The sequence below is a fragment of the Apus apus genome, chromosome 1, assembly GCF_020740795.1.
Source record: "Apus apus isolate bApuApu2 chromosome 1, bApuApu2.pri.cur, whole genome shotgun sequence".
Taxonomy (NCBI): Eukaryota; Metazoa; Chordata; class Aves; order Apodiformes; family Apodidae; genus Apus; species Apus apus.
In genome coordinates this window covers 136,208,184-136,229,704 of record NC_067282.1, presented here as the reverse complement: position 1 = coordinate 136,229,704, position 21,521 = coordinate 136,208,184, and the positions used below count along the sequence as shown (strand labels likewise).

Genomic DNA, 21,521 nt, shown 5'->3' with positions numbered 1-21,521 from the left:
AGCTGTATCAGCTGACATACAGGTCATTGACAATCACCAAATCACAAGAAAAAAATACTGGCATTGCTATGCTTTTATCAGAATGACAAAAATAGGAACCATGTGTTGTGAGGACCACATACTGTAACTTCTTTATAAAGATACTAGTCATCTTTCAGGGCTACTGTTTATGCCTTGGAAAAGAACAAGCATATGACTAAACCCTCATGGTCCCCCCACGATAAGAAAAGAGTAATAGCATTGAGGATAGAAACAGAAAGAAGGAGGAATTTCTGCTAACAACATTGCCTTTTAACATACATGAGAATGTGTCACTTCTGTAATGCTGCAAAAGCAATGAAAGGCATCAAGAGTAGAAAAAATAACAACACAACTAAAGCTATTACTAACTGAAAGAATCCCATAAAAACCTCCAAGGACAGGGACTGCACAATCCTGATTTGACAGCCTGTTGGATGTCTTGCTCTTGTCATGGGGAAAATCTGATCCTCTCTTGATTTAGTTTATGTCCATTGACTGTTATCCTCCAACCAGACAAGCATGGGCAGGGACACCTCCCACCAGACCAGGTTGCTCAAAGTTCCATCCTTGAACACTTGAGAAAGAGGGCATCCACGACTTCCCTGGTCAACCTGTTCAGTGTTTCACTACCCTCACACTAAAGTATTTCTTCTAATGTCAAACCTAAATTTGCCCTCTTCCCGTTTAAGGCCACTTAAAGGCTGCGTTTAGGTCCCTCACAAGCCATCCTTTCTGTGGACTGAATTGTTTCTATAAACTGCTAAGCAGGCTAATCCCTTGTAGGCAGAACTTGGTCAATACTGTGCAGAGCTATCCTCAAAGAAAATCAGGAAATCAGTTTGTATTTCTTTTTTGAAGCCACTGGTGGCATCTTCTTCATACTCTTTTTCTTAATGCCTAGAGCCAGATATCAGGGACCACTGCTCGTGTCTTTCACAGCCTCCTGTTAGTCTTACTACATGTCCACTGTCACACCAAGAAAAAGAAAAAAAAAGAAAGGAAAACAGTGATAAGGATGAGAATGAATGAGTGGTGAGATGAGATGCAGTGGCTTACCTGTCAGCTAGCCATCAGCTGTGACTGTTAATTATAAATACACTTAAATGATAAATGGAGTGTAAAATTATTGTGGCTTTTTCTAGAGCTTGTCAAAAATAGGGTGAAGATTTGAAAATTTCCTTTTCATTCAACAGATTCTACTATAAGGAAATGTTTATTCCAGTATTTTTCATTGAATTTTGTTTAGCATTCTGGTGTGGGAAATTATAATTTAAAATTTTGGGGTTGTTTCCTACTCTTTATAGTCTTTACACTGTTTTATTTTTTTCTTCTTCCATGACCTCCATCATTTTTCACTTGCTCTCCCTGAAAGACAGGTAGGAGAAAAACCATAAGCTTTAAAAAAATAATAGGAAATAGAACCCTTACTTCCCCTCTTCTGGTATAATTTTTATTTAAGAAGAAAATTTCAGGAAGAAAAAATCAGAGAGTTCTATTGTTTCATATAATCAGGTTCAACTTTAAAATCCTGTCAAAACATTATAATTTAACATTAGCATGTAACTCGATTTATATAGCAAGTAAGACAATTGTGCCTGCTCTGAAGAGCTTGCAGCCTGTCAGGAGACAAGACAAGACACTAGGGGGGATTACACCATGAAGGAGAATAAATGAGATGAGTGACAGGAAAAGGAATACAAAAAACATCTTAGGAGTTTAGGTGAGTGGTGCAACATGCATAATGTTAGCTCCTATGCTTTCTTTTATGTGTTTAAAAGAAAAATACTTAATGTTTTTTAACTTACTAAATGCCTTTGATCAATTTTGCAAACATATCAGTGCTGTAAGAGTCACTGTTAAATTTCCACAAGTATACAGTTGTGTAATATCCATGAGTTAGTCAGTTGAAAATCAAGTTCCTAAACACACAGGGTTGTTATATTGAGTTTTGGACAGGATGTCCACTTGGCTCTGTACCACAACTTACTTTCTCAGAAAAGTGTTTTCAGTGGAGGATGAGAGGGAAAGTTCATAGAAAGAGTGGTTTAAAAGTGAATGTGCTTCATGAAAAATTCTCTTGTAAGCAAGATCTTGGAAGATTATTTTGGGCAAGGATGAAGGTGTGATTTGAAATTGAAAGAAATTGCAGTGAATAAATTATCAGGAAAGAGGTTCTGGGTATGGTTGTGGAAGACGGACCAAAAGAAGGATAGAGAAAGAGGGTAAAGAATTGGCACAGAATTGAGGGTTTAGCCTTGCCTCTGGCATTCTCCTTTGCTCTGGGTGTGCACCAACACCTCTAATACACCCCATCAGCTCCTCCAGGTCCACATATCTCAATCACTTCTTTAAGTGCTGTATCACCAGTACATAGGTCCTTCTATGCTCCTTTCATGTAGTCAGTCTTGAATAATTCTTTTCTTCAAAATGATAAAACTGAGTAGCTGGGAAACAACTATATATTAGAAAAAAACATTTCAGCTAATTAAATAATTTTTAGCTTGCTCTTACAATAAAAATCCCAGTCTTTGACTTGTTCCAGATTTTGCTGTAGAGTGTACTAAAGAAAACATCAACAAAACAACAAAACTTCTTAGTGATGCTTTGTTTATAAGAAAAGTCCTCTCTTAATGAGAGACAGTTCAGAACATGAAAGGAATGCACAAAATATATCTTTGGGTACATAATGCAGGGTGGTACGTTCCTGCCTACGTGCTTTAGTAGATTCATAGTGAATTTTGTGAACTGAAATGTGTAGTTGTTTGAGAATTTATTGGTGTTTTCAGTGGTGCAAACTTGAGAATGGCTTGGGAAATGCTTCTAATAAGTGTGTATCTTGCCTCGCATTCCTGAGCTTGGGAAAAAATGTAGTGACTTTTTACATCTAAAAATAAGATATTTACTGAATAATTAAATAGTAATTAAATAGTTAAGACATGCATTTCCCAGACATCAGAATCAACAAAAACTGCTCAGGCAAAACCTTCAGTCTGCTACGGGAATAAATTTAAGGACAGTAGAAAGAGGTATCAAGTTCTAGAGTAACAGCAAAGAGTGAGCAGTTCCCTGTTTATAAGAGGAGACTTGAGGCCTTTGTTAGTATTTTGAGGGGTGGCAGTTGCTCCTACAGTATATGATGCAAGTCTGTAAATGTTTGGCCTCTTCATGGATACAGAGCCAGGTTCCCTCCCTGGGAAAGACACTGAAGAGTTGTTTGTGGGTTTCAATCTTGTCTCTTCCACTGGCCTGTTGTGTGACCCAGGGCATGGCATGGTGTTTGAGCATATTCCTCTCTCTTTTGTGCATTGTCTCCTGTGGACAGTAAGCTCCTCCAGACAGAGCTGATCTTTTGGTAGACATTTGTACCAGGGCAAACACAGTCGATGGCTAAACCTACTGGCATCTCCACTCATTATTGTACCTTCCTCCAACTTCTTTGCTGCTCCTGTGTCTGTACCGTAGAGGTAATGTGGATGCACTGTGTATGAGTAGCACTTCGGAAAGAATTGCAACACAGGCAGGATGAACTTTTCGCCATAAGAAGAATTGATAAACCCCAAAATGATAGCAAGAGGGTTTTATAAAAGCAGAACAGTGCAAAAATTCGTAATAGGTTACAGAAGCCTTTCAGCTTTTTTTTGGTTGTTTTTGCTTCTTAAAAATACTTTGGAGCACTGGAATAACGTAAGAACCTTTAAAAAGTGAACTAACAAAAAAAACCAACCTGGTAAACAGGAGAGCCGAGCTCTGCACAGCTATAATCTGGTTTTAGGATGAATTTCAGGTTTTTTTCCTTATAATTCCAAAAACCTGCATTAGCATGTTTTGGTGCAGAAGTTTCTGGCATGGTCTGCTAAAGAGTTCCAGTGCTCGTGACCATGCGGATGGCCATGGACTATGGATGTGGCCATGGGGACTTTAGCATGTTCTTATCTCAGAAGCACCTCCTTGATATTGCTACCAAATGAACTGTAAAAAATAAGAATTACCACAACAGATGAAAGTATGAGAATCTGCCTGGCTCTTTAGGGAGGTGAGAGTAGTGGGAGTTTTGAATTAGCGTGAGGTTGTGGGAAGATGGGCTGAGGCTTATACATGTCTGTGGAGAGAAGATGAATGTGGGACAGTGCATGGAAGTTAATCTTTTAATATGTGTGTTTTAATATAAATAATTCATAACTAAAAGTTTTAATGGGCTGTAAAATCAACATTCTAGTGAGAAACTTTTCCCTCATTTTTTCTTTGCACTTGAGAAATTAATAGTTTGATATTATTGCATAGCTGGTTCTTGAACAAAATGTCACCTTCTAGAGAAGAGCCTTTTAGACCCCAGGTCTTTGACCACTGTCTCTTTATTCTCCATGTTTCACAAGTTTAAGGTCCACTTCTTGGGTCACAGGATAACTCGTCAGAAAATTTCACAACAGAGAAATATTTCATACAATCTGTGATATGGTATGGAAAATGGATGTCTCAGTTAAAGCAAAGGAAAATGGGAAAAAATGGCATTCTTTGGGGGGAAAAAAACCACAAGCAAAAAAAGTCAGGAAATGTGTTGCTAATTGACAATAAATAAATAAACAGAGAACTTGTGTAGTGGTGCTAGTGCAAAGACATTAATAAATGGGGTTGCCTGGGTGGACCTTTGGGTTCCCATTGTTTGGCTGGCTGGCCTTGAAAGTCTCTGAGGTTTCAGTCAGCAAAGTTTTATTTAAGATGTTTTTAAATATAAGAAGGCATGCTTATTGAAGTTAAACATCTGACAGCACAGTATTTTTCTGGCCTTCCATTTCTGGAAGTCATGGTATTTAATTATTAAAAGCAGATCAAAATGCTCAAATTAAAACATCTCTGTAAAGAATGTGCATATCTAACACAGCTTGTTCCTAACATTTCAAAAACATGAGATAAACGTCTTTCTCCTTGTTTTCTGTTTCCTGTAACTTAGGCTTGATAGCAGTATAAACTTTGATTCAGTAATAGTTAATAATGATTGTACAGAACAGCCTGCATTGCCTTCTTAATTTGTCTCTTTTTTTTTTTTCCAAAGTTCACTTAAAAAAGCACAATAAAGGAGTAAAATTTTTAATCTGCCTCCCTAATGAAATGTGCAGGAACATTTAGGTAGATTTTCATGATAATCTGTTCTGCCTTTTCTGTAGTCTGATTTCAAGTGGCTGTTTTAATGCTATTAAAATCATGCATAGGGACATACAGAAATGCTCTGGTGATCCGTATTTGAGTGGAAAGAGCTTAAACATTTTACTATTTCGAGTAGCAGTACAATGCATGTAACATATATTATTCTTTTTTACCAGTTTTCTTAATAGTTTTTTTTGAATGGCTCGTATGTTGTTTATTTTTAAAAATCAGATTGGTAAGGAGTGACTAAAAGTGAGTGCTCTATAACATTAAAACATGCTTGTTTCCATCTTGACGTTTGCCTTCTCAGGTAATTTTCCTTTATAAATGCCTGCAACTTTTTCTTAAATCCTTACTGTGCCCCTTTATCTCATTCAGCACAATGCAGTTCTTACTAAGCCTGAAATAGTTTTCCCTCAGAAGCAAAACTGTATGTGATGAAGTGGAGTTGGTGCAGGGATTTTGGAGGCTTGTATCTGATTTCCTTAACTTCACATGCTTTTTCCTGTTGTAGGATCAAACCCTGACACTAAAGCAAGATTTTATTTCTCACTTAAAAGAAAGCACGGTAGGCCAGGGAGTGCCATTTCTGATCGGCGTGAGGCTCAGTTTACTAACAGTGAACAGAGTTTGGTTAACTTCATATTCTGGACAAGCTTGTAAATTTGTCCTCTTCTAATGCTGTGATCTTATCAAGGTTGTACTGTTTTCCTTTTCCTCTGCTTCACCCCCATCTTCTTTCTTTCCTTTTTTTTTTTTTTCTTTTTCTTTTTTTTTTTTTTTGAAGTGCAGCCTTCTGATCAATGTGCACTTTTTTTTTTTCCCATTTCCCTAAATACATCATGAAAAAGGATGAGGTTTCCGCCTTAATTGCTTGTGCCTTTTATTCACATTCCTCTCTCAGCCAGAATTGTGAAAAGAGTGTTAGTAAAAGGCTGCACAATAGAGCTTTTCATTAGGCCTCAACAAGGCACACAAAAGAAGGCTTTTGGAAAGAGTGAATGCAGGACTTTAATTTGCAGGTGGAGAGTAGATAAAAGGTGCTGACGCCTCTATTATTCTCTTACTTAGGTGACCCTTACCCCGTTCAGCTGATCCCAACTACCATGGCAGCTGCTGCCGCAGCAACACCGGGCTTAGGCCCACTCCAACTGCAGGTAAGTCTGAAAACAATGCGAAGGAGGCAAAGGTTAAATAAATATGAAAAACAGTTTTCTCTTCCGTGTGAACACAAAGCAATTAAGAGGGTTTTTGGGTGGCTCTTCTCCTCACATAAAATTTGCATCTGAAGCGAAAGAGTCCTCAAATCATACACATTTTGCTTGTACCTTGGGGGAAGTTTTTGTTACATTTTTTTGTCTTTACTGTCAATTTAACGACTTTTAGGTTTGCACTTGAAATTTCCGCAGAGTTTGCTGTTCTTTGCCATGAGCTCGTCCTGATGCAGGCTGTAAAGGCCGGCTGCTGCAAAGCAGCAGAAGGAAAGGCATTGCCGGGCAGAAAAGCTCTGTCCTGACAAGCACTTTTAAACTGCTTAAAAGTCGCTTAACGTGATTATGGCCTTTTAGGCTGTAAGCTCTTCAGAGCAATGACTGGCCCCTCCTACAGTGTTTTTATGGTACCCAGCACATTTTAGGCCCTGCTGTAGTGCACATATTTAGCGATTATACTAATTTAACACAGGCAATTAGAAAACAGGTGGAAAGATAGTAAAGAATTTTTTTGAGCTACATTAAAGAGTTAGCCAGCTGTGTCTGATTCTAAACGCCCAATATAATTCTAAATTTTGGAGGAGGTGTCCATTGGTCCTAATGATGGCAGTGCAGATGTCCCTCAGGTATTCCTGATCAGCTCCACAACCCCCCACAAGTCATAGGATTTAAGAAGATGTCATGTCCATCTCCACAGTTTGCTTTTTGTTACATGCCATGTATCCTTTGCTGGTAGGATGAAGCTAGGTAAAATTTGGGACTAAAATGAAATAAAGCTCCGAATCATCTCTAGTTCTGCAAAATCCAGATTGACACTCTTTTGTAGAAACAAAAAAGAAATCCCATGCTCTCCATTGCTAATTCATCTCCCCGCTCATTATTATTTGCCAGGTCATATGGAACTGCAGAGCTTTATACCTGCTTGGAAAAGCTCAGCATTAATAAACAGTACATGTAAAATGCATTTTCAAACTCAGTTTGGCCAGCATCAGCATGAAGTAGACTCTCTACAAGATCAGATATTTCAGTTGTTTGGCCAGCATATGAGAGCGTGGGACATAGTTCTGGGGAAGATTTTTTTTGTTTTTTTACTTTAACACAGCCAGCGGAAGTTAGCTGAGTTTCACAGAAATAGCTGCCAGTGTGTAAGCTGACACATTCCATGCACCACAGAGGTTAATACATTCGTTCCTATTGTGCCTTTGTGTGAAAAGCTACACTGTCTGTGTGTTAGTGTCTGATTCTGTGAGTTAGAAATACCATAGGCGGCTTAAGAATCATGGGAGCCATAAAAGTCATCCCTCTGAAATGAATTTTGAGGAGTAACATCAGTATTGATAAAGTGCTTACAATAGCCAAAAACACATATGGAAGAAAGAGGAGGAAAAAAAGAAAGATAACAAAAAGACAACAAAACAGAAAACCACAAACAAAAAACGGAGTAGCTAACAATGATGAAATAGAGGTCTGAGTCTAATTCTCTTTATGGTCATTCAAGCTGTTCCTAAAATAACGCCTCAGCGCTCCAGTAACTTGGGAGGATAGTTTATTTTCATTTCAGGACAAGCTTTGGGCTGTATCTCTGCATGTGGTGGGCTGAAGTATTCTGATTAAAATAGGCTTTATCACAATGACAGTTTTATAAAAAGGTGGGCTTTGTGCAAATGTGACTGAGTTCATAAGTATCTTAAGATGAGTTTGGGTAGAAAATTTGAAAACCTCAAAGGCCTTTTATTTCTATGCGAAGGAGCACATTAAAAAGAAAAGTAGTGACCAAATTCACCTATGTTGTTTTGCTACATGATAACTTAGTCTGGAGTTAAAGGAAGAGTTTGGCAGCCAGTCAGTGGGAAAGATACAAATTACTAGCTCTGTAGACTCCTTCAGACCTTTCAGACTTCATCTCTAGGGTTATGCATATTCAGGAAAAAAATTACAGTTGTCTTTCTTCACGTCTTAAAGAGTGTTTTTTAGCTATCAGCACAACTTGTCTAATAGAAATTGGACATGCCTCTAATTTCTGGTGCCATTTTAAAGAGTCAGGTAAGCTAGATGTGCTTTGAGAAAGCTTTTATGAGGCAGTGGAGCTGAATCTGGCACAGCTGCTAGCCTAGAAGCCTTGTCCCTTCCAAACTCCCCTCAAATCCAGTTTAGCTCAGTGATGACTGTTTCTTCAGCCATGAAGAAACATTCATGTTTGTAATGAATAACTGGTCCAAAACCACCTTTAAATGGCATGAGTGAATGTGCAGCCATTACAGTCTCTTTCAAGGAGGAACTCTTCTTTCTTTAGACATTCCGTTACATTACAGATAACCACAGTGTTCCTTTCAAACCCTCTGTCCTCTGGTCATCAGGCAGTTGAAAGTAAAAAAGTACAATATTCCTTCTTCTTCTTCTATTCTCCCTATCACTCATCTTTCAGGCTTTGTATACTAAAAGCAGTAGTTCTCAAGGGAGATCAAAGAGCCTGACACAATACTCAGTTTGTTGCTCCCAGCAGAATTTGGTACACAACATTATCTTTGTGAAGACAAAGCCAAGGAATTTTTCTTGTTTGTTTGTATAGCGATAAACATGTCTTTGTTATTTTATTAGAGGATTTTAAGTCTGAGCCTGGCTTCAGTAGTGTACTATAGGATCAACAGGAAGTACTTTTTTTATTCCTGGTTGTCAAAATTAAATTTTGTTGTTGTAAATGAAATGCAGACAGCGTTTACAGAAGAACAGCTAACACCCAGTTGTTTTCCTGTGGCAAAGATACCCTTTGTCAGTGAAAATATAATCTCTCATTTTGAAATGCCCTATTGGTTCCCACTGATGGGTTTGTAATCTGAAGCCCTGCATTTCTCTCCCTGCCTTTGGGTCCCTACCAGAGTATACAGATTCTGTCATTTGATATCCACCACAATTAGCCATATGTGATTGCCTTTATTTCCAGTATCCACAGAGAGACTAATGACTCAATAAGAGTAGAAACTAAAACTTATATTTTTAGATGTCAGGATAGGAGTAGATGGACAGGGCCATGTTGGAGAAGCTGGAACTAACATGATCCCTGCTTGAACCTGTCCTTTGATAAAGAGCTGTCTTGTCAGCCCTGTGTATTCAGTCATCCCCATATTTAATGACACAAGTGTCATGTGAAAAAAAAAAACCAAACAAACCAAACTTTTAGCTTTCCTCTGTTAATGAGAAGATTCAGTCCTAAACATTGTGTGAGGTGTCATTTCAAAATACACCTTCACTGCAGTAAAATTCCTCTTGGTTAGCGCATGAGTTTCTTATGTTGGTCTTTTCCCCCTGTAAATTTCATATGTTCTTTAAGAGTGAGGTGATTATGTTTCGAATAAAGAAGAACAAAACTTAAGTGGCCTTCTGATTGTGTTTTACTGAACAAGACTAATGAATTGAAAGTACTGCTGTATGCTAAATATGAACATTATGTTTTCATATATGGTTCAGCAGAGGAGGAAAATAAATTCCACTATCTTGAAGATAAACTTTCAAACCTGTAGCCATAGATACCATGTTACGATTTTACACAAAGTAAACTGAAATTATTTTACTTGGGCATACCTAGTATTAAATAGATGTTTCCAGAAGCCTGGGCAAATTCAGTATAAAATGATATCTAGTGGTTTCTTTTCTGAGAAAAAAAATAATTCCTGAGTGCTTTCCAAGCATTAGGAGACAAGGGACCTGATTGCCTGAGCTGAAAATTGGGAAGAATCTACACCATTGGGAGAGTGAATGGTTCAGATTTACCAGATTGTTTGTTTAATAACCAAATAGTGACAACGACTGATTTCTTGGCAGTAACACAAGTGCTGTATATACCCATAACTATACTGAAAGATAATGCTGGAAGTATAATGACAGCTGCCCATGTAGTGTTGCTGTATGGACATTTTGTGTCCTGTCAAAACAATATCACAGTCTGATGTAATACAGACTTCCTGCAAACATCTGCTCTTGGAAGAACACCCCAAAAAGTTTCAAATGCCCACTTTCTTTCTTGCCCAACTTTCTTTCCTCTTCATTTTAACGTGAAACAAGGCATCATGATTATTGGTGGTTTTCTTCAACATTATGACCAAACCTGTCACTATATGGATCAAGGGAATGTCATGTCAGCATATGAGTATGAAAGCCTTTTAGTTGGATCTCAGTTCTGAAAACCATCCATTTGGAGAATCAGAATTGAGTCTCTTTGGCATTTGTGTAAAGATGAGTGGACCTTAAACATACCTGGAAAAATAATTTGGCTGGAGTTTTTAGTCTGCACATTCTTTGTGAAGTACTTGTCTCCATTTTTTTTTTCTTACTACAAGCCTGGTCTTTTCAGTGGTGTGGGAAGATGCATACCAAGGCTGAATCTCATTGGAATTTAGCATACATAGTCTGGACCACATTTTTAGAAGACTTTGGGCCACATGTAGGCACTGACATCAGGGACTAGACTTCAAAAGAATTTAAACCCATACGGAGTTTGAGTGCTTCTTGAAGTTGTTCATCTTACTGTTATTTAGGTGTCTGACTCATTACAAATTTTTCTTTGGAATACCTTGCTTCTGGGTATCTTAAGGGTTACATAATCGTCTGTGGTCTCCATGCTTGTTTTACTTGAAGGAAACAGAAATGATAGAGCTGTTTAACAAGTGTACAGTGACTGATCTGAAGATTGTTCTAATGGTCATACGAGTATTACATAAAACATGTTGCCTGTGAAACAAAAATAAAGCATGAGACTGCCTACTCAGTCAGATACCTTCTTTTTTTTCTTACATACTAACTTCCTTTTGGCTTCTGCACCATTGCAGGGATGAGCTACATCTCTCCGCTTGCCAGATCAGGTTATTTCTCTGAAATACATCCTTAAGTGTAATTTGAAATGTTGCTGATGATAGCACTTCCCCTTTCTCTTAAAGAGATGGCACTGTGTTTTCATGCATTAATTGTCAAGAACATTTAAATATTTCATTTTGCATATCTCTTTCTGTTTTCTCACTATAATCGGGAGACATAACCAGTTTTGACCAGATTAAGCAGTTGGCCTTTCAGTGTTTCAAGACTGCAAGTCTGCGAAAGAGGACTCTGACAAAACTGTATGAACTGTAGTGATACTTCTGAATACTGTGAAAGTTTGATTCTTTCCTTATATTGGGGGACCAATTTGCCAGAGCTGCAAAGACATGTGAATTATTTCTGTTTGAGAAAAATCCAAGGCCCCATTATTGTCTCTACAGAATGTGGCCAAGAGATGGCAATACTTTATCCATTATTCATTAACTTGTTAATCTACATTCATTGGGATATTACTATAAACAATTCTTTGCCTACAAGAGGGTAAACTATTTCTTAGCAGTGCAAGGTTATTCCTTCTATTTGCTTGGCAGTGTCTACCCTTAAATACCGTCTAAGCTGGCTTTTCAACAGTGAGAGGCAGTATCCTTTCCTGTTTGCTTTTCTACTTTACCTGTTTTCATTAATAGGACTCTGACTTAATTTGTAAGGAATGAATCATTAGTGCACAGTTTAATTACAATATTATAAAACTCATGCAATCCACTTAAGCATGAAAAAACAGAATTAGTTTTTCACTATAGGCACACACATCTGGGGAAGAAAAGCAGCTAAGTACATGAAAAGTGACATTTCTCATTAGCATAACCAAAAGATGGCAGTTGTCCATCTGCCATTAGCTCAGTGTATTGCTATGCTGTTCCTGATGGCCATCACAAATAATGATAATAATAGGAGTAATAAAGCAACATAATACGTATATGTATACATTTTGGTTGGATGCCATTTAAAATAGTTCTTAAAATTGCTATGTTCATGCAGATTCTGTGTTTCCTACTTCTGTCTGCCACTGTTCCTGGCTTTGTAAGTGGATGTGTTCAGCTACTAGGTATTTGCCACCAGTTCTGCAAATGAGTAACCAAGATGGCTGTTTTAAGAGAGTTTGCTAAAGACCAAGGTCCGGTTCTTCAGCTAGATAAATGTGCCATAGTATTCTTCAAGTAAGTAAGGCTAAAACCATCTAAACTGAGTGAAGGTCTCTATGTGGCTGTGGAGAAAATTGGCTTAAAAAATTTGAACTTTGCAGAATTTAATATTATTAAGAAGTTTTAGTGATGATTTTAAAATATTCATCAAACTGTGTAAATAAGGTTTGGGGTGAGAGGCTATTGATTGCCAAGAGCATTACTGATCAATGAGCTTCTGTTTTTAAACAGAAGTTGTTCCTCCCAATTAACTCAAAAGCAAGCCTCACAACATCAGGATGCAACTAGCCCTCACTTTCAGGATACCTGCTGAGAGCTAGAGATTGTGACAGATTGTGTAAAAGCATGAACCACAGAACATATCAGCTCAAATAAATCTTGTTCATGGTGGGTAAATGCGCTTTGTAGTTGGCATCTAAATAGCTCATACTTGCCTTTGATATAATCTTACACAATTTTATGGGTAAACTCAATACTTTCTATCAAAATAGATTTGAATGGAAAGGTTGATCACATCATTTTATCGGAATCCAATCAATTTACAAAAGACAGTCATTACGACAGACTATATATAAGTGCTTTCTATTTTATTGAGCACTGTGAGTGTCTGAACTTACATACGCACAGTGGACATTTTACAGGTAGTAAACACACATGGTAAAACAATGTCATGGCTACTCTGTGGGTTGTCAGATTATAACTCCCTTCCCAGCCCTCCAGGGGAAAGAATTAGCAGTGTTAACATATTCATTTTATCTAGATTAACGGTCCTTTCTGCAGAACTTTCCAATTCCATCCATATCTATGAAAAATGAAAGACTGAAAAATGACCAGCCTGTCTTCCTTCCAGTTGTAACTCAGGCCTGCTGTTTGCTAGCAGACCTCTGTCTGCATGAGTGAGTTTTCTTGTAGGTTAAAGAGACTGAATTCCCTCTTCCCCCTCCCTCCGACCCTGAGCCTGCAGGGCAGACAGATAGAAGCACACATATGATTAATACAGCACAGCTGCAGTAGTGACTCATTTGCATATGTATTAATAGAGGCAAAAACAACAATTCAATTACATACAGAGACATTCTGCATACTAAAGAACATATGCAAATAGCCTGGAAAAAGTGCAGCCAGCGTTTCCCTGACTTTCCTGAGCCCATATGGGCTAGCATAAGAGCCTAGCAGTTTTGAAGAAATCCCCTTTAGGAAGAACCTGCTACAAAATGCTTATGCAGCTATTACTTCTCCTCCCCTCACCCCCAAGGTTCCCAGAAGGCATTTGACATTTGGACAATGGAAATAGCATAAGCAATGTCTTTTCCATGTTATTTCATATTTGCCAGCCTTCGGCTTCCTATTGTTGTCTCCTTACATGTAAGCCCCACCATGAAGAAACCAAATCCTTTGCCTTGTTTTTTGTGTGCATATGTTTATTCTGTTTTCCTTTCTCCTTATCTCTTGTGTTGTTTCCATTTCCCTTTTTCTCTATCTGAAGCTTTCTTTTATTTTCTTGACTGCTGTGAATGAGCACAGGATGACCATTTCTGTGCCTTGTAGAGACCTTAAATATCTCATGATAGCATAATTCAGTGATTTTCTACTAGGGAGATATTAAATACTTTTAATGGGTCTGAAAGGTGACTTAAAAAATCAGTTGGTCTTTGTCTCTACTAAGAAGATTGTGGAGTTTTCAATCCAAAAAGGTTGAAAATCACGGGTAATTCATACTACAGGCAATGGGGATCTTCATAACTAGCATGGAATCTGAATCTAGTAGTTGAAACAGATGTTCTGTAAATCTCATGGTAATTTAATAGGCAATAGTTTTGAGCATCTTTCAGAAGCAGGTTGAAAGTATTCTGGCTGCGAAACTTAGGCTGTAGGAAGGCTTACTTAAGCTATAAATAGTTTCTTTAGCTGTAAGTTATTCTTTCTGTTAGGTTGTGTTATAACTTAAACACCAAGTACACTAGGTGTATGTACTCAGTATACTTCTTCACAGGGGCCATTCACACATTGTGTTACCCAAGAAAATATCAGGCAGTGATCCATACCCAGTACACTTAATTTCTGGAAAAGCTGACATTTGACATTGTCCTATCTGGACTAGACAAACAGAGCTCTATTTCAACTTGAAAAAAGGTAACAAGTCAGTAAAAACTTTTGGAAGCCTGACAAAGCCATTCAGATGCCCAACTGTCTTGTTTGGGTGGCAGCCCTCTGTGTTTCAAGCAGTCTAAATTACTGGCCCATTTGTTTGAAACGTCTCCGCGGTGTGAGCAGGGAAAAAATAGGTCATGCAAGAAAGAGTGCGTAACTGTCTGGCAAGTGTACTTGCGAGGTCAGGTCATCCTTAATTTCTTTTCTCTTGAAAAAATGTTACACTTCTTTCTTTTTGGGGTTAGCCTGACAGACGGAAGCAGATTACTCCTTGATTATTTATAAGGCATTAATTTTAGATGAATATTGCTGAAGTAACTGACATCGTAAGTAGTTTTAGCAGCCAGCAGAGGAGCCTGTTTGCAGATTGGAATATGACAGTCTTCGCTTACACAACATCCAGACTAGGACAAAGTCTAACGTGTATGAAAGAAGAGAAAACTCGAAGAGTGGAGGCATATATATCAGCTAAGACTTTGTTTATTCTTCTGTGTGATATAGCTGGGACTTCAGATGGTTGGAGTGATGTTGTCCATATTACGAGTTCAACCAACTGCAAGAAAAAAGCAGTATCAAAATAGTAGCAGTGGCAACACCTGCCTGCCAGACTCCAAAACCAGGAGAGGGGAAGAAACATCTGAGAAGTGTCTTATAATACCCCGAAGTCACTTCTGTTGAGAAAGAGGAGAATAGCTACATAGTTGTACGTACACCTTGAGATAACCGAAACGATGCCTCCCTCCCTAGAGAGCAAACCCATGAAGTGCTTGTGTTACCCAGAATGCAGTGTTTTGTGGCTTACATTCATTTAGAATTTAATTTTCCCTGGAAAGGTTTGTATGAAAAAATAGTTTTGTTGTTGTTTTTTTATTTTTACTTTGTGCCCTTTGCACATTCCAGACACTGAGTTTTGAAACAGTTGGCTTATGTTACAGGTTTTCCTATTCTGTTGTTTGCTCTTTTCAGAGGGATGTTGCTGAAAAGAAGATTATATAATCATGCAAATAAGATTGTATAATCCTGAACAAACCATTATGAGGGGGGGACAATGGACACACAGGGCCAGATAGGAAACCACAGGGAAGGGGCTGTGGGGGCACCCACTCTGAAAACTTCAACTGGGGGGCTGTGGGCCTCCTATCAAACAGGCCAGCTGCAACCAGAATAGTGACTTTTTCTGGGTATTTTTGGAATTTGTGGCCTTCATGCTGAGCTCTGCCAATAGTGTGTATTTACAGTGCCTCAGCAAAGCATCGTGACAGACAAACACAGAGGGAAACTGCAAATCACTAACATGCACACTCTTCAGAGCTTGCAGAACAATGCTACAAATAACAAATAACAATGGTGAGAAAAGCTGACTTACACAAAACTAAGTGTTAGCACTCCTTTAGGTCCACAAATCAGATTACTGCATCTTATGCATCCCAGAAGTGAACACAAGAAAATCTCCCTTGAAATCTTGCAAGCTTTGTTGCACCTCAGTCATATGACATGTTTTTTTGTTAGATGCAAAACATAGTATATGAGCATGTAAGAATTTAGATTTATGTCTTATTTCTTTCTACAGTCTTATTTATGACAGTTCTTTTTTCTCTGAAGTTTTAGGTCATTTCCAGTTGACAAGGCAGAATGGGATAGAAGTAAGCAAACAGCATAGTAAATGTGTGCATGAGGAGAGTATCACTTGCCAGTTATATAAATTGCATACAAAAAGAACAGTTCAAGCCATTAAAAGTTCTTGTGCTCCTATTCTTATCCTGTCTTTCTTACGTCTGATTCCTTGCCAGGGTTAACTGTTGCCATCCAGGCTATTTTAGCATCTTTTATGAATGGAGTTTAATAATTAGGCACAGTTTGTAACTGTGAAATACCTAGTTACTGTATACTATGGATCTAAGCCTTAGACAGAAAACCACTGAGGTCAGGCCGCTTGTTCTGTTTGTTTTCTTTCCAAAGTCATCAATTGAACTTAGCTGAATAGAAGATACCATAAGATCTGGAGACATAACTTTCAAAGTGTTAATTATTCTGTTGTGCCTGGATAGCAAAAGCCTGCTCCTGAGTTTAAGTCAAAGTTCAATTATTTCCCCAATACCTAGGGTCAATTTCCTCACATTCCTTTTCTCCTTTCAGAGGTTCCTAGTGTTTTCCACTCCAATGGATTTTGTAAGACCAGCCTGAACACAAAAATTTAGACAAAACAGTACCTGGAGCTCCTAGTAGTCCTCCAAACTAACTTTTATGTTTGTAAACCCCATGAGCTCTGGTCTCCTGAGTTTGAGTCTAATTCCAAGATTAGTTTCTAAGCATCCCTTTCACTTTGCAGAACTGAGTTATTTGTTCGCCATTTTTACCAATGGTCTGTATCTGTTCCTGTCCATTCATTAGATAGCTAAGGAGAAAAGTATTGCAGACTACTGGATTTACGTTCTTTAACCCCTTAGGTATAGCGAGCAGTCACATCACAGATCACTTACCCAACCAGAAACATTCAACAAGTTCATTAAGTCATCTCTTTCAGAGACTGACAAATGCTAGAATTGCAGAGAGCAGTGCCCTCAGGAAGCTACTACTTGAGTTGTCTTTCCCTAATGAACAAACATATACATCAAACTAGAAAAACAAAATAAAAAACAAGTACCCAAGAAAGAAAAGCATTCTATAAAATTCAGTGTGGTTTTCCAATGGGAAAAGCTTTAAAATCAGCATCCTACAATTGCTACTACCCCAGGAAAGCAATAAGAAAGTTTTAAACGCTTTCATATTAGTAGAAACTGAGATTTTTAAAAGTATTTTCCAGCTATATCTACACCTTTATGTCATGCTGTTCGGGGTGATTCCTCACTCTATTTAAAATCTGCACTACAGCAGAATCCTTTACCCTATTGCAAGCTGTAGTTTGGTTTAGTAACCACAGCAGTGGCTGACAGGGGCAGTCTGTTTGAGGCATGTTGAGGGAGTCAAATTCTCCTTGCGGACTGCTGCGGAGTGAGTTTTTTCAGCTTCTTCTGTAGGAACACTATCTGTTGCTCCCAGAGGGACATGAAACTGCCAGTTTGTGTGCAAGGGAATAAGGTTAAACCCTCAGAGACCTGGAGTGCCATGAGAGGTGGCAGCCAGACCTCAACCCGATGCACTCAGGGACCCAAAAAGCAGCATCCCTGTGTTCCTCACCACAAGCCCTGTGCCGGGAAGACTGGCTGTTCCCCAGCACACCTGGGAGCAAGGCCAGCAGCTCTCTGCCCTTCGTAAAGGTGAAGTGTCCACCCTGCAGCTTACACTTCTCTCCATGCTGGAGTGTGAAAATAGCAACCGGCAGCAAAGCCTTTTCTTTTCGTCATTTTTTCTTTTTCCTTTCATGGCTCAAAACACAAATTATAACAGTGTGTTCTCTGTTAATGCACCAAAACGTTACAGCTTATGATAGTATTATTAAAGTGTTTTAGGCCATTACCATAGAATACAGTAGCATATTTATTTAATTAAGGGAACCAAATGGGTCTAACTGAGTTTGGCAAAAGAACATGGCTGAAATCCTATTTTATCTCCAATGTTGATTTTACTGTTAAACTCTGAACTTCAGACAATTAAAAAGTTCATTACAGAAATCTCATCGGTGTGCTACATTTTGTATTTGGTTAAACTGTCTTTAAATATCTGTTGCTTTCTCCAGAGTAATTCTGCAATGGTATTTGTTCAGTATTTACTTTATAAGTTCGGGGCCTATTGATTTTTTGGGGTAAGCAGTATGTCATGTATGTATAGCTGACACTTAACTTACTGTCCTGATGTGTCACCAATAGCTGCCTTAAAATACAGTTTGTTCGGGCCAATCAACCCTGTTCATCCCATTCCCATTATTGTGGCAGACTTAACTTCTTGCTGCCTGCTAGTCTGATATACTGGTGGCGAAAGTAATTTGAACAGTATGTATCGATGTATGGATACCTTCTTGGGTATATATATGATACGTATGTAATACATTATATATATATAAAAATATAAAATAGATACCCAATATATATATATCTGTATTGGGCATATATAATCTTGGGTAAGATTTTTTAAGAGCCCTGAAGTTATTTGGGAGCCTAGCAATAATTAATTTCTTACAACGGCTTTGAAAATAAGATGTGCAACATTCACACTTAATCCTTCCCCCTTTCCACAGCTGTTTTATTTTTCTCGTGATTTGTTTTGCGGAAGAGGAACCAGTCACCAAAATTATATCAGAATGTTTAATGGAGAGGTGACGTTCATTTGGTAACTCAGTTTTCATTAGATACATTGAAAGACATGAGTACTCGGCGTTTCCTACCTGTAGTCCAAGCTGGCCAAGCTCACATTTATGTAGTGAGTTGTGTTTCAGTGTATAGTGCTTGTTTTCACTTGAAGTAGGAGAAAGAGAGAATGAGCATAATTTCCCAGCATTTTGTGTTGTGTACTAGTTTGTGAAATTCCATATACTCTTGCATTATAATTGCATTATTGCACAGGTGTGAGGCTCTAAACCAAATTGAATGCTGCCCCTAAAGCCGTGTTGTGTACCCTCATTCTTACCATGCTGTGTGGGCATAGGTAGATGAACTTGTATATGTGACCTGAGCTCAGACAGAAGAAGTTAGAAAAGATTCTAACCTAGTTAAAACTGAAAATATTATGCTTAGGTTTAAGCATTTTTAAAGTCTGGATTTATTTTTTTTTTTTATCAGTTCATTCAGATAATGTTATTTCACTTCACTTTAATTGGTGCTCTGAATCAGATCCTAAATGGATGTAGGATAGGTAGCAGCTCACAGATCACACGTTTCTTTTGTATCACACTGGGTGGCATTACAGGTTTGATTTCACTAAAAGGTATTGTTAACCATCAAGTGTAGAAAGAAACTAATAGTAAAAAAACGAGGAAATGTTAGATTTAAAAAAAAAAGCTGATTTGTCACTTTGCTCATTGACTATGAACTGAATAGACTTCTAACCCTTAAAATACTTTCTCCCCCCCTTTTCCTTTTTATTGCCTGGAATCTTAAGAGCTTTATCATTTGCAGTCATAAAATGAAAATATACACCAAACCCTCAAAGGGCAAGTATGAAATTAAATTATATTTGGGCAGCTGTAACCTTTTAAAACGATCAGATTCCAGTTAATGTATTTCTTCCTGTTCCGAGTGCTGCCATGGTGTTTGATGGCGGGAAGCAGTCCAAAGGGCATTGGGAGATAATAAATTCACTGGAAATTTCACCCTGAGGCGAGCCTCGATACACCAAAGCTTCCATTTAGCGGGACTGACCTAAAAATCTTGTCACATCCAAAGGTCACTTAGGTTGGGGTTGGTGTGTCCCATCTATCTTTCCCTGGTGCAAAGAATGACAGCTGAGCTCATAAACAGCCATCGGAATATGGAAGACAAGCAGGGGGGAGAGGGAGTAAGGATAATACAGCTGACAACTTCTTTGATTTCCTCTAGACCAATGAGAATAGATACCATCTTTGGGGTTGCTTGTTTCTGCTACTGCAGAAATGGCATTCAATTTAAGGAGGTGGAAGTCAGACACGATGTCTGCAAATGCTGTGCAATCCTGCTAGTACCCATTATACTGAACATTTCTTACTTGTTAACCATCTTGTTAGTCAAAACAATTTCCAGTTTATACAAGGCTTTACTTTCAAGGAGGGTCAAAAGTCAAAAAAGCTGTCAGTGATGACACTGATCGGTGTCATCTATAAGAACAATGATTCTAAGGGAAATAATTTGGACAATGACACTCATTATAAATGATACTGGAAGTTAAGATATTTTCAGTCTTACGAGAAAATCTGTGATGTATGTCCTCTAGGACTTTACTTATCCTGAACTAATTAAAATCGGTATAAACCTCCTACGTAGTAAATTGAAGCAAAAGGACTCTCAGGATGACTGTTGTCTTCCAGTCATAATTCTTCTGCAGTGTGAAGCTCCAGTGGATCTTTCCTGTGCTTGCAGTAGATGAAATACTGGGGATATGGCTCAGAGTTGCATAATAGAAGTATATTTGAAGACCAGAGATCTAGCTTTTCATAATTGGGGATGAGCCGTGCAGCATATATCCATTTTATCCTAATGGTGTGAATCTCCTTCTTAAAATTCCCTAAGAGGAGGATGAGAGAGGCTGTCTGCCAGTCACTACTGGGATGCAGGTGGTAAGATTTCCCCTTCTACATTCTGTCTTGGTTTTAAAAAGAAATTGTAGTTGGTGATCAGTGTCCTTCTGAAGTGTAGTAACAACCCAGTGATGGAAGAAGGATGCCATATATAGTCTAATCATAGGGCTGATTCTTTTTGGAAAATTAAATTGAAGATAAAAAGAAATAATTATATTCAATCAGTATAACCTTGAACATATGAGAGAAAACAAACAAACAAACAAACAAAAAAAAAAAACAACAAAAAAAACCCCACAAAAAACAACACAGAATGAAACACCCATGTTCCAGAATTTGCAAGATATTGGATAAGTTAGGTATTTTACTCCTCCTGGGAATTCGCTGACATCTCTCCATGAATTTTAGTAAATCAGATCCTTCTGTAGAGGATTGTAAATTGTATGTTCCTTTGCTTGTTAAAACTAAATGTAGTATAACTGTTATTTTCAGAAGTATTTCACACATTCTTACAAACATACTATATTTGAGGCAAACACAGTAAAGAAGGGCAAGATTGGCCAGCTGTCAGTGTTTGTCTTAATTTTCCTTGGGTTCACACTCTACTTTATGTTAACATGTATGTTCTCTACACAAATGCAAAGTAATTTGCAGGCAACTTTGAGGGAGTTATATGCCCTTTCCCACATGTTCTGTGCTGAAAATGTAGCTTTATGTCTTACCAGTTGTACAGCTTTGAGGAAGAGAGGTTTCTCTGTGTTTCTTGGGTAACACAAGGAAAGCAAATGTGTAATATTAATGAACTTCAGAGAGGACAGAGATATTTCACTCTAAAAAAAT

General features: G+C 38.1%; 1 protein-coding gene across 8 annotated transcripts in view; it reads left to right on the top strand.

Annotated features, from left to right (window-relative positions):
* SOX5 (SRY-box transcription factor 5) overlaps nucleotides 1–21,521 on the top strand; it is a 631,122-nt gene that overhangs the window by 535,882 nt on the left and 73,719 nt on the right. For all 8 annotated transcript variants that reach the window (XM_051632715.1, XM_051632706.1, XM_051632698.1 and 5 more), the window contains one exon: nucleotides 6,235–6,320. In XM_051632715.1, coding sequence (XP_051488675.1) covers nucleotides 6,235–6,320 — 86 coding nt within the window. The remainder of the gene's footprint in view (nucleotides 1–6,234; nucleotides 6,321–21,521) is intronic.